This window comes from Ovis aries, chromosome 19 (assembly GCF_016772045.2).
Source record: "Ovis aries strain OAR_USU_Benz2616 breed Rambouillet chromosome 19, ARS-UI_Ramb_v3.0, whole genome shotgun sequence".
In the NCBI taxonomy this organism is placed as follows: domain Eukaryota; kingdom Metazoa; phylum Chordata; class Mammalia; order Artiodactyla; family Bovidae; genus Ovis; species Ovis aries.
The window spans coordinates 59,461,548-59,478,551 of record NC_056072.1 but is presented as its reverse complement, the minus strand read 5'-3'; the positions used below and the strand labels follow the sequence as shown (position 1 = coordinate 59,478,551).

Below are 17,004 nucleotides of genomic sequence, written 5' to 3'. Positions count from 1 at the left end.
TAATTATCCCAGCAACCTCCAGCACAAGCCGCGCTGCTTGTACGTTACGCTGGGAGAGCTTCCCTGATGGGCTTTATGTGAACTTCTGATCACACCCAGGGCGCTGGCGGCTGCCTGTGCAGCCTGATGGCGAGCGACCCGCGTGCCCTCTGCTCGCCTCCACTGACCGGTCGTCCCAAGTGCTCGTATTAACAACAGAAACCAGCCCGGTAACCGCCCTCCCCATCCCAGGGAGCACGGAGCTAAGTGACCTCGTTCTTACCTGATGGGTGGTTGCCAGGGTCAGCGGCTACGGACAAAGCCTCTTTCTTAAGGCCGTCCTGCCCCTCGGACAGAGACTCCCCGATCTGTTGGACGAAGCAGCCTCTGGCCACCCCAGCGCCAGCAGGGAAGTGGGTTTGTGAGCGTCAGAGAGCGCAGTTGACAGAGGCCCACGTGGCCCCTCCTTGGAAGTGCAGCCACTCAGACTTGGCACAGTAATGGGCTAAATTATTTATCCAGGCGGAGAAGAGAGAAAGCGCTAAGAGCTTCCTGTGCTTACAGCCTTCACCCCTGGATGTGTCCTGAGACAGGAAACGGGCCGGGCTCCATCAGCAAAAGGGGGGAAGAAAAAGCTTCCTCCCGCACGCTCTCCATCGCCTCTACTCTGGGTGGGCCTGACCCGGGTGAGAACAAGCCATCCCATCCGTCCTCTCGCAGTCACTCAGGGCCGAGCGTCACGCACTATAACACAAGTACGGATGTGAGAGCTGGACCATGAGGAAGGCTGAGCGCCGAAGAATTGGTGCTTTCACACTGTGGTGCTGGAGAAGACTCTTGAGAGCCCCTTGGACTGCAAGGAGATCCAGCCAGGCCATCCTAAAGGAAATCAACCCTGAATAGTCATTGGAAGGACTGATGCTGAAGCTCCAATCCTTGGGCCACCTGATGCAAAGAACTGACTCATTGGAAAAGACCCCGATGCTAGGCAAGATTGAAGGCGGGAGGAGAAGGGGACGACAGAGGATGAGATGGTTGGATGGCATCACCAACTCGATGGACGGGAGGCAGGAGGGCCGCCAGCCGCACACGGGAGGAGGGGCCGTACATGGGAGGAGGGCAGCGGGGAGGGCCGCCGGCTGCACATGGGTGGGCACGGGGTTAAACGATGGAAGAAACGCCACCGGGCGTCCTGGCATTAGTCTCTAAGTGGCACGACACGCTGGGCAGAGGCTGTGAGAGCCCAGAGGTCTCAACGCTGGTCTCGGTGTTGCTGTAAACTCCAGAGCCAAGTCCCCCCGCTGCCGCGACCCTTCCAGGACCCTCCAGGGTAGCCGAGGCTGGCACTGTCCCGACTCTGATGGGCCGTGCAGAGCAGGTGGTCTGATGGGGTCTGCATGCAGCGAGGTCACCAATGAGAGGACTGCCTTCCCCTCCAGGAACCTCACCTGCTTCCCAGGAGCCACGCTTCAGACAAGGAGAGACAGCCCGACGTTTACAGCCTTTCCTTGTGGGGCAATCTCCTGTTTCTTATTACAGTGGATTGGGAATCCTTATGCCATCACTGCCCCAGCGGAGGGTGGGACTTAGAGTCATGATTATGTACCTGGTGTTTCTGTTAACTTGTTGCAGTCTCTGGACTTCTGAGCATAACCCCTGTCTCCTATGAGGTGCCTGTCTTGATGCCTGAAAGTGAAAAGTGAAAGTGAAGTCGCTCAGTCGTGTCCGACTCTTTGCGACCCTGTGGACTGTAGCCTACCAGGCTTCTCCATCCATGGGACTTCCCAGGCAAGAATACTGGAGTGGGTTACCATTTCCTTCTCCAGGGGATCTTCCCGACCCTGGGATCGAACCCGGGCCTCCCGCATTGCAGGCAGACGCTTTAACCTCTGAGTCTGCTCTCTGTTTATTCGTCCGTGTGGCTTTCCACCCCGTTAGCTTCCTAACGGCAGGAAACACGCCCCACTCCTTTCCCAGCTCATCCCGAGCGCGGCCGAGAGCACCTGTTGAACGCACCTTGTCGCCGAAAATGGAAGACGCAACGGGCGTTCGGGTTTGGGGCCTCCCTTTGAAACTAAAGCTAAAATTTACCAAAGGCTGGCCCTGCCCTGAGGAGGGAAGATTCCTGCCCCTTAAGAAGAGAGGGAGAGGGGACCCAGTGGTTAGGACTCTGCCCTAGCTTTGCACCGGGGACAGGTTCGATCCCTCATCAGGGAGGTAAGATCCCGTAAGCTAGGAGTCGGTGCTGCCAGAAATAAAATAAAAACAGGAGGAGACGGAGAAACGGGCTGGTCACCTTGGGGAGGGGAAAGGACGTTCGCTCGATAGCCAGGTCCCTGGGACCCTACCGACCGCAGGACGGCGGATGTCGGAACTGGGCCGCCCTCACACTCAGATCACAAAATCCTCCTCTCAAGGGAGGGCCCCTGAGACAGCCAGTGTGCGTCTGCCCCGCGTGTGAGCACAGACCAACGGCACTGGGGGTCAACGGGCTTGGGCTTGGCTGGGTGCACAGCAGGCCTCACCACTGCTTAGCAAGCATCTCGGGATAGATGTGTGGAGAGAGTAACGTGGAGACTTCCATCACCACGTGTAAAGTGGGTAGCCAACCGGAATTTGCTGTGTGTCTCAGGGAACCCCAACAGGGGCTCTGTATCAACCGGGAGGGGTGGGATGGGAGGGAGGGGGGAGGCTCAACAGGGAGGGGACGTGTGTAGACCTATGGCTGACTCAGGTTGAGGTTTGACAGAAAACAGCAAATTTCTGCAAAGCAATTATCCTTCCATTAAAATAGTTAATTAAAGAAAGAAAGCATCCCGGGAAAGGCGCCAGGTGCACGAGACCGCCCAGGCCGCGAGCCTGGGGTGTGGGCCGGGTTGGGGGCGTGCCTGCGGGGACGCGCCACCCCGGTCACTCTGTCCTGTGTCCCTCCGCAGGTGGGATCGGCTGCGTCGGCCGGGACAGGGGCCAGGTCCGGAAGTGCCTGGATGCGGTGGAGATCTACAACCCGGACGGCGACTTCTGGAGAGAGGGGCCCCCGATGCCCACGCCCCTGCTTGGGCTGCGCTCCAACTCCACCAGCGCGGGCGCCGTGGATGGGAAGCTCTACGTCTGCGGGGGCTTCCACGGAGCAGGTACCCACGGGGCCGGAGATGCCGCAACCGGCAGTCCCGAGAGGGGGTGGGCTGAAAGGGGCTGCTGAGCAGTGAACGACGCCGGGGTTCTTGGCCCCGGAGGACAGGAATTCAACCCGGGGCCAGTGTCGCGGCTCGATTGCTCAGAGCTTTTGTGTATTAAAGTTTTATTACAGTATAAAAGAGATAGAGAACGCTCTGACACAGACGTCAGAAAAGGGCAGAAAGCGTGGCCCCTGCTAGTCTTTAGCTGGATGTTATACAGCTACTAGCAGACTGCTAATTAGAGGAAGGGAATGTCTCAAAACTCAGGGGCTGGCACCAGGCCCCTCACCCACGCATGATGCATTGAGATAACCTTGGCACCAGGCGAGTCTTCCCGGGCCATCAAACGATCGACGTGGGATCTTTAAGGCAGATTTCCAAGCAGACACAGTTTTATTAGCACAGATTAGAACAATGTGTGAGTGAAACATCCTGGTTTGTCCAGTCGGTTCTGAGTCTTGGGCGGAACCGACTTGCAGTCTAGGGTAAAAGTATAGTCCCTTGACATAGCTTAAGACAAACATTTCCATAAGGAAAACGCATTGCTCAGCTCAAGGTTTGAGAACAGTCAAGTTCAGGTGGCGACACAGAACTTTAAGAGAAGCCTCTTTCTAAATTTGTGTCGAGAAGGGAAAAATCTCGAGAAGGGAAGACTCTCGAGAAGGGAAGAATCTCGAGAAGGGAAGAATCTTAGCCCTTGTCATTTGTTTCCTCCTGCCGCCTCAGAGAGAGAGAAAGAGAAAAAGCGTCTGACGCTCACAGCCTGTTTCCTCCGTTTGGAGACCCCCGGCCTTCCTGCCTGTCACCCTCTCAGGAGACTGACTCAAAGTCGGTGACCTCTGACCTTGGGCCTTCACACCCTCGGAGGCGGGGGCTGCCCCCTCCTCGGTGGGTGGGGTCGGGTCTGTAACGCGCCTGGCACCCGGCGGCCTTGCGATCAGAAGGAGTTGAACACGAGGGGACGAGGGATGGGGGAGGGAAGGCTGATGCCCGACTGGAGAGCTCAAACACACGAGGAGCCCGAGAACAGGGGCGACCTCACTCCTGCACTGCGGCCACTCGCGACAGGTCGCTGGGAAGCGCTTCTAAGATAATACCTATCCACGCATTCATCACCAGCCTGTCTCCAGAAATCTAATTGCTTCCGTTGTTGCAATCTGCGGTATGGATTTATAATTTTTAATGCAACAGGGAGAATCTTAAATAGGCATAAATCTAATAAACAGCTGTCTCCAGAGTTTGATTAGTTGCCCTGGTAACTAAGGCGGAAAGCACTCACACTGAAAACGACGAGGAGTCCCGCTCGAACCTCCCTAATGGACCTCGAGGCCAGGACAGGTCTAGGAAAAACATGCCTCCGGAGCACTCACAACTTTGGACGCACGCCAGATAAAAATGGCACAGCCCCTGAAGAAAGCCAAGCCCGAGGCACACCTGCCCTTGTGTTGAAGCACATAAATATGTTTAAGGTAAAGAATAAAGTTTCCATTAGCAACTAAGAGGCTTTGGAGATCTGTGAGCCCGACATGACGAGTGTGCCTTATTAGGCCTTGATTCAAACAAATCTGCAGAAAGATATTTTTTCCAGATAATCTGGGGAATCTGAACATGGGCTGGGGTGTTAAATGGGCCGGAGTATTAATGCCATCTAATACTACTTGGTGTTAAGGAACTGGTAATTCTGTTAGGTTATGATGATAAGGCTTTTGTAGGCACTTCCCTGGTGGTTCAGACAGTAAAGAATCTGCCCGCAATGCGGGAGACCCAAGTTTGGGCCTCAGGAGGAAGGCATGGCAACCCACTCCAGTGTTCTTGCCTGGGAAATCCCATGAACGGAGAAGCCTGGTGGGATACAGTCCAGGGGTTCGAAAAGAGTTGGACACAACCACGGGCCTAATGCTTTCCCTTTTTTCACTGTGGCTTTACGTAAGAGAGGAGGAAAAAGGAAAAAGGTCACGGATGAGCAGAGACTGTGCAGAAGTTTTTATAGATGAGAATGATACGCTGTCTGAAATTTGTGTTAATCTACCCTGCTGCTGCTGCTGAGTCACTTCAGTCGTGTCTGACTCTGTGCGACCCCATGGACGGCAGCCCACCAGGCATCCCCGTCCCTGGGATTCTCCAGGCAAGAACACTGGAGTGGGTTGCCATTTCCTTCTCCAATGCATGAAAGTGAAAAGTGAAAGTGAAGTCACAGTCGTGTCCGACTCTTGGCGACCCCATGGACTGCAACCCACCAGGCTCCTGCGTCCATGGGATTTTCCAGGCAAGAGTACTGGGGTGGGGCGCCATTGCCTTCTCCACTAGCAAATTTTTTTTTAATTGGATGGGGACTGGGCGCTGGGGACGGCGAGAACAGACTCCACAGCAGTGGAAGAGTGCGGGCCACTTTGCGGCTGGGTGATGGCTGCAGGGCTTTACTTACTACATTTTCGCTTTCATTCTGGCCACGTGGGCTGTGGGATCCTAGTTCCCCAACCAGGGATCAAACCTGGGTCCCTGCTCTAACCGCGGGACTGCCCAAAGCCCATGTCTACTCGCTTTTGTATGCTTGAAAGTCCCGGTAACAAGAAGCTTCAATTTTCCTCTCTCTATTTGTTCTTCATAGAATTTTCCAAAATGTATTTTTTTAATGGTTCTAATAGCTTTCATTATTATACTTTGGCCACCCGATGTGAAGAGCTGACTCATTGGAAAAGACCCTGATGCTCGGAAAGATTGAGGGCAAGAGGAGAAGGGGACGACAGAGGACGAGATGGCTGGATGGCATCACCGCCTCAACAGACATGAGTTTGAGCAAGCTCTGGGAGATGGTGATGGACAGGGAGGCCTGGCCTGCCTCAGTCCGTGGGGTCGCAGAGTCAGACACGACTTACCGGCTGAACAGCAAAATATTTTGTTATATTAACCATCAGACGCTCACGTAAAGGTGGTTCCTGTCACAGTAGCGAGAACCCTGGCAGGACAAGGAGATCTTGTCAGGATCCTCGTTGGAGCCACGAGTGTAGGGGGGCCTGGGAGGGGCAGGAGGGAGCCCAGGCGCCTGACCTTCTCTTGCCCCCGCCTCTGGGGCTCCCCTCCAGCAGGGACAGAGCTCAGCCTCCCGCCCCCGCCCCTGGGGCTCCCCTCCAGCAGAGACGGAGCTCAGCCTCCCGCCCCCGCCCCTGGGGCTCCCCTTCAGCAGGGACGGAGCTTAGTGCTGCCCAGGGAACAGGGAAAGAAAGAAGAAGCACAGAACCCCTGCTGGTCGCGGCCCTGCCCTCTGCCCTCTGCCCTCTGGCTGCGGGCTTTCTCTGGAGCAGAAGGCAAGACGCAGGGCAGCCTCGGGACCTCCGGGGCAGTGGCCGGTGATCAGTGTCTAAGGATCCAGAAGACACACTCTTCATCTCGTTCCTCGTCTCATCTGCCTTTGTATCATATTGAGTTAGAGAATTGATGTCCTGTGTTTCAAGACTGTCTGAGCCGACCTCTTCTCCTGGAACAATAATGGACTAATAATGCTTCCAGCCAGAGGGAAATGGGTTTACCAGGCAAGCTCTCAAACTCCATTTTAATCATTTGCTTCGAGGACAGTAACTGTCCGGGACTGGATGAGTGAGCTGTCACAGGGTTTATGGAAAGCAGAACAAGGGTATTAACGCAATCGCAGGCTCGTGATGAGCCACGGACCTCAGGGTCGGACGCGAACGCAAGCGCTGACTTTTCTCTTCTCACGCAGCACGAGCCTGCGCCTCCCGCTTATTTACTCAGAAAACCAGTCGAGAAATTCCTCTGGCTTCTCCGGCGGCTCCGTGGCGCACAACCCGCCTGCCACTGCGGGCGGCACAGGCAGAGAAGCGTGGCAGCTGCAGTCTGCGGGGTCGCAAGGCTCGGACACGAGTGGGCAGCCGAGCTCAGCTTGATGGATACCAGAGCAGTCACTAAACACAGTGGTAGGTTTTGGCTAAAATGAGGTGGGGGACACCTCTGTTTCCTCCCACACTCCCTGAAAAGGACAGTACGTGGAGTGAACAGTGAGACGGAAGGGGACGGGGGCAACGGCATCACAGTGTTGGAAGCACATAAGTGGGTGGTTGAGTAAGTGCCCAGACGCAGGAGTTCAGCGCTCACCTGGTAACAGGGAAAGGAAGCAGAAACCACGGACCCCCGGGAGCGATCACCCGCCTGCGGGAGGGGAGGGGGCTGACGCTGATCACGTGGGGACAGAGGCAGGAAGGAGACTCCATCACGCCCTCCCACACGGAGCTAAAGCCCTTCCTGCACCCCAACAAAGACAGACGCTGAGGACGGGGCGGGGCGGGAGAGGTGGTCACTGACAAAAACAGGGAACTGGAGAGAACAGCTACATCCCGGACCTCGAGAGCATCAGCTTTCTTCCTCCTCTGGCTCCCAGACGTGGGCGATACCCTCTAGTCAGGAGACTGGACGACGCTACCCTGGGGATCGACCAGCAACCCCTCCTCCCCTGAAAGGGAAAGCAAACTCACCCCCTAAAGAACCTCACAGAAAAGGCTTCCGTGGTGTCCCTCTGTTACAGACAGCAAACAGCTGGGAGTCATCAGACCTCTGCAGAAAGCGTGTGCGTAACAGAGAGAAATGAAAACACAGAAATGAAGAAACAGGCCGGAGGAAACGGGCTATGCCAGGAGGAGACGCGTCCTTGGAGAGAAGAGACAGAACCTGCGTCGGTGCCAGAGGGCTCCTGGAGGTGACGAGCACGATGGGAAAGGAGCCTACAGCAGGGAGCCCGGGCTGCAGGGTGGAAGGGACGTCTCAGCAACTGGAGAGGAAATGAGGGAAAGAGAGTGTGTCTGCAGTGTCCAATATCTGAATAATGGGCGTTTAGTAAAAAAGAAAGAAAAGAAAGAAAGAGAGACGATGGCTGGATGAAACACCCCTGCGGTAAATGAGGAAAGCTTCCTGGAACTGAAATCCCCGATGAAAGGTACCAGCCACCCCAGCGGAGCGGGAGGAAACGGACCTGAAGTGAAGCGCGGGACACCGGGGACACGGGAGGGCCCCGAGAGTCCGGGAGAGAAAGGGCTCGTCTCGTGGAAAAGGTCGGGAGTCAGAGGGGCCACCCTCAGGAAGCAGGATGCTGGGAGCCAGAAGAAGGGGAGGCCCGCGCCTTCAAACGCCTTCGGGAAAGCCACCTTCTCCCCGCACCACCGTGCCTGCCGAACCGCCAAGCGGGGGCCGCGTTTTCAGACGTGAGACACAGTGTGTCTCCCGAAATCTGTCTCCCCCCTTCCCTTTCATGAGGTTTTCCTTCATCAAAAACAAGCATCCGAGCCAAGTAAGAGTAGGAAGTGGGGGCTTCCCTGGGTGGCTAAGACTCCGAGCGCCCAGCACAGGGGGCCCAGGCTCGACCCCTTGTCAGGGAACTAGAATCTGCAGGCTGCAATGGGGACTGATGATGCTCCGTGCCACACCCAGCCACGGCCCAGCGCAGGCAAGCAAACACACAGAGACAAGATACTTTAAAAAAAAAGCGTAGCTGGGGGCCAGAAGACAGTTAAACACGGCAAGGGCAGTCAGTCACGCTCGCTGGCCGTTGTTAAAGCTCCCAGTTGCGGCGCTTGGGGCTCCGCTCCTACAGCGCAGCCTGCTGACTGTTCGGGTGCCGCCTGGCACTCCCCGTGCTGCCGTGGGGCTTGGGGCTCAAGCTACTGGCAGCTTTAAAGCTGCAGGTGCACTCGGCCCTCCCTCCAGACCCCGGAGTTTCAGGCCATCTGCCGGTATCCGTGGAGCTGCAGCAAGCTCGCTAGCAGAGCCTCAGACTCCTCACAGTTCTTGCCCAGAGCCCTGGGACGCACCCGGGTAACAGACAGACTCACAGCCTCTGCTGTCCACCGCCAGCACAGGCTGAGGAGGCCACGGCGACATCTCAGAAAGATCAGTGCTCATGGCACCAGGGCGTCACAGACTCACCGGATACAGGAGACGAGGGAACGTTTCCAGCTCTTCTGATGAGCCCAGTATTTCCCTGACACCAAAACCGCCCAGACATTGCAAGACCTCAGGCCACGACCCCTGGATGAACACGGATGCCAAAGTGCTCCGTAAAAGGCTGGCAACCTGAACGCGGCAGTATGGAGAGAGAGCTCCGCGCTGCGACCCAGCAGGAGCTGCCCCAGGCCCGGAAAGTCGGCGCACCAAGAGCAACCAGCGGGACCTGCCATCAGCGTATTTGTAGGAGAAAGGACAGGGCCAGGTTGATCGTCTCCAGAGATGCAGAAAAAGAGTCGACAGAATCCAACACCGTCCATGGTATAAACACCCAAAACACAGGGATGTGCTGCTAAGTCACTTCAGTCGTGTCCGACTCTGTGCGACCCCAGAGACAGCAGCCCATCAGGCTCCCCCATCCCTGGGATTCTCCAGGCAAGAACACTGGACTGGGTTGCCATTTCCTTCTCCAATGCAGGAAAGTGAAAAGTGAAAGTGAAGTTGCTCAGTCCTGTCCAACCCTCAGCAACCCCATGGACTGCAGCCCACCAGGCTCCTCCGTCCATGGGATTTTCCAGGCAAGAGTACTGGAGTGGGGTGCCACTGCCTTCTCCTAAACACGGGGATAGAACCCAATAAAGGGTGTCTATGAAACTCCACAGGTAGCATCAGATGTATGGCCAGACTAAACATTCTCCCCCAAGATCAGTAACAAGACAAAGATGCCCACCACCCCGGCTCCCCATCACTTCTAGTCAACATTGTGCTAATCAGGGCAGTTAGGAAAGAAAAAAAAGGCGTCCAGATTGGAGAGGAATAGGTAACTGCCCAGGACATGGTATTTCCTTTGGAAAACCTGGAGGGACCCACCGGAAAAGCTCCGAGAGGGACTTGGCCAGTGCCCCATCACTTGGGAACTCATCTTGTGGTGCAAGAGACGCGGGTTCGATCCCTGATCGTCGAGGAACCAAGATCCCACAAGCAACAGGGCAACGACGGCCACACGCCACAACCACAGAGGGCCCAGCCTGCTGCAGAGAGGCTGAGAACAGAGGCAGGAAAGCAGATATATGTTCACAAGAGAAAAAAGCCACCGGAGCTCACACGAGGTCACCAAGGCTGTAGGACACGAGACCAGTGTGCATGAATCAGCTGTGTCTCCCTACACTCACGACTCCTCCAGAAATAACGTCGAGAGAGCGACTCCGGGACTGCCCCGGTGGTCTGGTCGCTCAGACCCTGCTCTCAGCACAGGAGGCCTGGGTTCGATCCCCGGTCAGGGAACTCGATCCTACGCACCACAGCTAAAGGTCCGGAGTGCTGTAACTAAGCACAGCCAAATAATTACTAAATGAATAGACTTTTAAAAAGAAAAAATTCCATTTATAATAGTATCAGAAATAATAAGGGGCTTCTCTAGAGGCTCAGACAGTAGCGAGTCTGCCTGCAGCGTAGGAGACGAGGATCTGATCCCTGGGTTGGGATGATACCCTGGAGAAGTGAAGGGCAACCCACTCCAGTATTCTTGCCTGGAAAATCCCATGGACAGATGAGCCTGGCGGGCCTCAGTCCATGGGGTTGCAAACAGTAACACACAGACACACACAATGTGACTCCAAAAACCTCAGCACTTGTACGATGAAAACTGCACGCCATTAGTTCAGTTCAGTCCTCAGTCGTGTCCGACTCTCTGCGACCCCATGAATCGCAGCACGCCAGGCCTCCCTGTCCATCACCAACTCCTGGAGTTCACTCAGACTCACGTCCATCGAGTCCGTGATGCCATTCAGCCATCTCATCCTGGGTCGTCCCCTTCTCCTCCTGCCCCCAATCCCTCCCACCATCAGAGTCTTTTCCAATGAGCCAACTCTTCGCATGAGGTGGCCAAAGTACTGGAGTTTCAGCTTTAGCATCATTCCTTCCAAAGAAATCCCAGGGCTGATCTCCTTCAGAATGGACTGGTTGCATCTCCTTGCAGTCCAAGGGACCCTCAAGAGTCTTCTCCAACACCACAGTTCAAAAGCATCAATGCTTCAGTGCTCAGCCTTCTTCACAGTCCAACTCTCACATCCATACATGACCACAGGAAAAACCATAGCCTTGACTAGACGGACCTTAGTCGGCAAAGTAATGTCTCTGCTTTTGAATATACTATCTAGGTTGGTCATAACTTTTCTTCCAAGGAGTAAGCGTCTTTTAACTTCATGGCTGCAATCACCATCTGCAGTGATTTTGGAGCCCCCAAAAATAAAGTCTGACACGGTTTCCACTGTTTCCCCATCTATTTGCCATGAATTGATGGGACCAGATGCCATGATCTTCGTTTTCTGAATGTTGAGCTTTAAGCCAACTTTTTCACCCAGCTGTGGATGTGACTGGTGATAGAAGCAAGATCCGATGCTATAAACAGCAATATTGCATAGGAACCTGGAATGCCAGGTCCATGAATCAAGGCAAATTGGAAGTGGTCAAACAAGAGATGGCAAGAGTGAACGTCGACATTCTAGGAATCAGCACGTCATTAAAGACATTGAAAACCCAAATAAATGGGAAGACATCACACACACAAGTTGACAAACTGATCCTGAAATTTACATGGAAATGCAAGAGATGCAGAATACTCAAAACAATCTTGTAAAAGAACAACGAAGATTCGTATTTCCTAATCTCAAAACTTCCTTCACACATACAACAATCAGTGACTGTGTGGTAGGGGCCCCACAGTAGACATGGAGATCAGTGGAAATGTATGTGAGAGTCCAGAAAGGGTCCCTTATTTTAATGGTCAATTTATTTTCAATAACAGTGCTAGACAAGTCAATGGGGAGACGATCCCCTTTTCAGCAAATAGTACAGGAATAATTGGATATCCACGTGCAATAATTGGATATTCATTCACGTGCAAATGAAGGATGTTTGGCCCTCACACAGGCACAAAAATGAACTCAAAATGGATCAACAACATAATCCCAAGAAGAAAAACTATACACTTTCAGAAGAAAACATAGGTGTAAATCTTTTTGATCCTGAATTAGGCAATGGTTTCTTATATAAGAGCTTCCCTGGTGGCTCAGATGGTAAAGCGTCTGCCTGCAATGTGGGAGACCTGGGTTTGACCCCTGGGTTGGGAAGATCTTCTGGAGAAGGAAATGGCAACCCACTCCAGTATTCTTGCCTGGAGAATCCCATGGATGGAGGAGCCTAACAGGCTACAGTCCACGGGGTTGCAAAGAGTCGGACAACTGAGTGAATTCACTTCACTTCTTATATAAACGTAAAGCACAACTGAGAAAAAATAGATGCATTGTACATCAAATTTTACCTTCCGTGCTCCAAAGGGCCGTGTCAAGAGAGTGAAAGTATCACTCACAGGACGGGAGAAAACATCACACATCTAATAAGAAACTTGTATCTGGAATCTGTTAAAAGTCTTACAACTTAATAACACAAAGAAAACGATTAGTAGCACTCTTTAAAAGACTGGCGAAGGACCTGAATAGATACGTACCCAATGAAAATAAGAAATGGCAAGGAGTCACATGACCAGCCACTGCTGCTGCTGTTCCTAAGCCGCTTCAGGCGTGTCCGACTCTCTGCGACCCCATAGACGGCAGCCCACCAGGCTCCCCCGTCCCTGGGATTCTCCAGGCAAGAACACTGGAGTGGGCTGCCATTTCCTTCTCCAATGCAGGAAAGTGAAAAGTGAAAGTGAAGTCGCTCAGTCGTGTCTGACCCTCAGCGACCCCATGGACTGCAGCCCACCGGGCTCCCCCGTCCCTGGGATTCTCCAGGCAAGAACACTGGAGTGGGGTGCCACCGCCTTCTCCAATGCAGGAAAGTGAAAAGCGAAAGTGAAGTCGCTCAGTCGTGTCTGACCCTCAGCGACCCCATGGACTGCAGCCCACCAGGCTCCCCCATCCATGGGATTTTCCAGGTGAGAGCGCTGGAGTGGGTGCTACCGCCTTCTCCGACCAGCCACTAGGGAAATGCAAACCAAAACCACAGTGAGGTCATCCTTTACACCCACTAGAGTGATTGTAAAGAAAAGAAACAGCTAATAACAAGTGTTGACAAGGATTGGAGAGATTGGAGCCTCATACCTGGCTGGTGGGATTGTAACATGGAGCAGCTTCTGTGGAATTTGAAACCTGAGGTTTTGGAGTCACATCGTGTGTGTGTGTGTGTGTGTGTGTGTGTGTGTGTGTGTGTGTGTGTTACTCTCTGTAACACCATGGACAGCAGCAATTCCCCTCCAAAGCACATACACCAGAGAAATGAGGGCATCTGTCCACACGAAACAGGCACAAGTGTTCAGAGCTGCAGGGTTTGCAGCAGGCAAAACGCGGGCAACCGGAGTGTCTATCAGCTAACGATGGATAAACAAGCACGGGCCAGCCACACAGGGTTCCCTGGCGATAAAGGCATGAAGGCTGACAGGGGTTACAGCGTAAATCAACCTTGAAAACGTTGTGCTCGGGGAAAGACGGCAGTCACAGAACCCCCCAAATGAGTCCATTCATACAAAATGTCCAGAAAAGGCAAGTGTGTGGAGATCAGATGTCAGGGGCTGGGGGAGGCGTGAACAGGAACTTACTGCTAATGGGGACAGGGTTGCTTTCTGGGGGTGATGAAAACACTCTCCAACCAGATGGTGGTGACGGCTGAGACAGTTCAGTGAAAACACTAAAACCACTGAGTTATTCCCTTAAAAGAGACAACAGTGTGAGAGCTGGACCGTGAGGAAGGCTGAGCGCCAAGGAATTGATGCTTTTGAACTGTGGTGCTGGAGGAGACTCCTGAGAGTCCCTTGGACTGCAAGCAGATCCAACCAGTCCATCCTAAAGGAAATCAGTCCTGAATATTCACTGGAAGGACGGGTGCTGAAGCTGAAACTCCAATACTTTGGCCACCTGATGTGAAGAACTGACTCATTTGAAAGACCCTGATGCTGGGAAAGATTGAAGGTGGGAGGAGAAGGGGACGACAGAGGATGAGATGGCTGGATGGCATCACTGACTTGATGGACGTGAGTTTGAGTGAACTCCGGGAGTTGGTGATGGACAGGCGGGCCTGGCGTGCTGCAGTCCATGGGATCGTAAGGAGTTAGACACAACTGAGCGACTGAACTGAACTGAATGCTTAAGACCCAGAGAAAAATAAGAGAACATATAAGGAAAAATTATTAGAATGACTGTAGGGGTCTCCAACCAAAGAGACCAGAAGCCAGTGGAGCAGAATCTAAGCACAGAACACACACAGAGACACAGACAAACACACACAGAGACACACACAGACACACACAGAGACACACACAGACACACACGCAGAGATACACACAGACACACACACACAGACACACACACACACGCAGATACACACACAGAGAAACACAGAGACACACACAGAGACACACACTGACACACACAGATACACAGAGACACACACAGAGACACAGAGACACACAGAGACACACAGACACACACACAGAGATACACACAGACACACAGACACACACACACAGATAGACACACACACACACGCAGAGACACAGAGACCCACACAGACACACACACACACAGAGACACACAGAGACACACACACAGAGACACACGCACACACACACGCACACACACGCGCACACACTGCCAGCTCTGGAATTACAAATCCAGCACAAACGTCCCCCAGAATTGAGGGCAAAATGACGATCAAACTGTCGGAGGCGGAGGAAAGCGAAGAGGATGCCTGCCAACAAGCCTGCTTTAAAGAGAGAGAGAGAGAGAGGAGAATCCTCTGCATGAAGGGCAAGGGGATCGCTGAGAAGACGTCCTGGAGGAGAGAGAGACGCAGAGGAACCCGGTGGAGCTGGGCTAAACGCAGCAGGCGGCGCGTCCTCCTTGTCAGTTCTTGGGCTCGAGAATGGCAGCTGACAGGGGAAAAAATGAGCATTGTCTGATCTTGTTCTCAGCGTGGTTACTGTTGTGCAGAGAGGGCCGTCTCCCTGTGGTGACAATTAAGTGGAAAAGGGTGGAGAGGCTGAGAGTCTAGATGTGGTGAGGGGAGCTCCCGCCTCCACTTACATGATGAGGTATAAATGCAAACAGTCTGTTCTAAGGTACTGCAATCCTTAGAACAACTACTAAAAAACAGCTGTAGAAAGAACATGCTTAATAAAAAAAATTTTTTTTAAACAAAGAAAAAAAAAGGAGGCTTAAAATCTCAAGATAAATTAAAATGGGATATTTAAAATAGTCAAGCAATCCAGGGACTTCCCTGGCGGTCCGGTGGCTGAGAATCCGCCTTCCAGTGCAGGGGACGTGGGTTTGATCCCTGATCAGGGAACTGAGATCCCATATGCCTCAGAGCAGCTAAGCCCGGGAGCTGCAACTGCTGAGCCTGCTGGTCTGGAGTCTGTGCTCCAAAAGAGGCAAGCCCGCACACCGCAGGAGAAACCCAGGGAAGCAAAAAAGAGAGAGAAATTCAAATAATCCAAAAATAAGAAGGGGAGACAGAGCAGAGTAGAAATATGAGTTCAGTGGCTCGGAACGATCCCCCGGAGGAGGAAACAGCAGCCAGTACTCTTGCCTGGAGAATCCCGTGGCCAGAGCAGCCTGGTGGCCACAGTCGCTGGGTCACAAAGAGCCAGTCGTGACTCCACACAAGGGTGAACCTGGGGGACGTGGTGCTAAGCGGGACAGTCCAGACCGGAAAGCCATCCCCGTGTGGTCTCAGGGAGATGCGGACTCCAGAATAACCAAACTCACAGCAGCAAGCAGTGGAGACGGGAGTGCCGGGGACTCGGGCTGGGGCAGGGCAGAGGGGGAGATGCTGGTCGGAAGGTCCAGACCTCCAGCTCCACGCTGAGGGCGTTCTGGGATCTAAGGCCTGGCTGGGGACTGCAGCTGACGGTACTGGGAGCCCCCTGGCCGTCCAGCGGTCAGGACTTGGGATATCCCAGCCGCGGCCCAGGTTCAATCTCTGGTCAGGGGACTAAGATCCTAGAAGCCGTTTGGCCAAAAAACAACAAACAAACAAACAAACAAACCCAGAAAACAACACTGCATCGTGTCCCTGAGGTCTGCCAAGTGTGCTCAGCACACAGAGGGACCATGTGGGGGAGGGCGTGTGAAAAGCTTGACTGTGCAGACCACTCCACAGCGTGTGTGTAACTCAGTCATCGCCTGAGTGACGCCTGAATGTGAGGTCCCACGCGGCCTTTCTCCGTTCCTGACATGTCGGGAGCACTGTGTCTGCCGCGGCGTGATGTTCATGCTGTTAGCTGACTTTCGGAGCCCAGCACCTTCTAGCGGAAGCTGTGCGATGGCGACGACGGCCTCTGGCTTCAGTGCCGCCCTTCTCTGTTGCTTTTCAGATCGCCACGAGGTTATCTGCAAGGAGATCCTGGAGCTGGACCCCTGGGAGAACCAGTGGAACGTTGTGGCCGTCGACGTCCTCATGCACGACAGCTACGACGTCTGCCTGGTGGCCAGGATGAACCCCCGCGACCTCATCCCCCCACCATCGGATCTGGTGGAGGAGGGCGGGGGGCGCTGAGGTCAGCGTTGCCCAGGGGCCTCCCGTGGTGTCTGCGGCGGAGGCACTGGGCGTGGGGGTCCACACGTACATCCATCACCCAGGACACGTGGGTTCGCATGAGTAGTGGCCCCCAAGCAGAGCAGCGCGTGCTGGGCGCTGCAGGGGATGTGGGTTATGCAGACAGAGGGGACCCAGCCTTTGCAGTGTCTTCCCCACGGTCAGAGGGTAAGGACGGAGCTGCCCGCTTCAGTCACAGTTGAGCAGTACCGGGAAACAGCCTTCTCTCAAAATACAATTCAGGAATGTTGTTTGAACAGCCCTTGGACACCCGTCTATTTCACTCGTCATCTCTGCTTCTGGAAGC

General features: G+C 53.9%; 1 protein-coding gene across 3 annotated transcripts in view; it reads left to right on the top strand.

Annotated features, from left to right (window-relative positions):
• Positions 1–16,956, top strand: part of KBTBD12 (kelch repeat and BTB domain containing 12) — a 54,565-nt gene extending 37,609 nt beyond the window's left edge. For 2 of the 3 annotated variants that reach the window (XM_042236699.1, XM_027957865.3), the window contains exons 5-6: positions 2,916–3,113; positions 16,477–16,956. In XM_042236699.1, the coding sequence (XP_042092633.1) occupies positions 2,916–3,113; positions 16,477–16,658 (380 nt within the window). In that variant the 3' untranslated portion in view covers positions 16,659–16,956. Of the gene's footprint in view, positions 1–2,915; positions 3,114–3,884; positions 4,658–16,476 lie in introns of those variants that run through there. The other variant, XM_060402700.1, reaches the window with a different exon arrangement.
• The last annotated feature ends 48 nt before the right edge of the window (positions 16,957–17,004 follow it).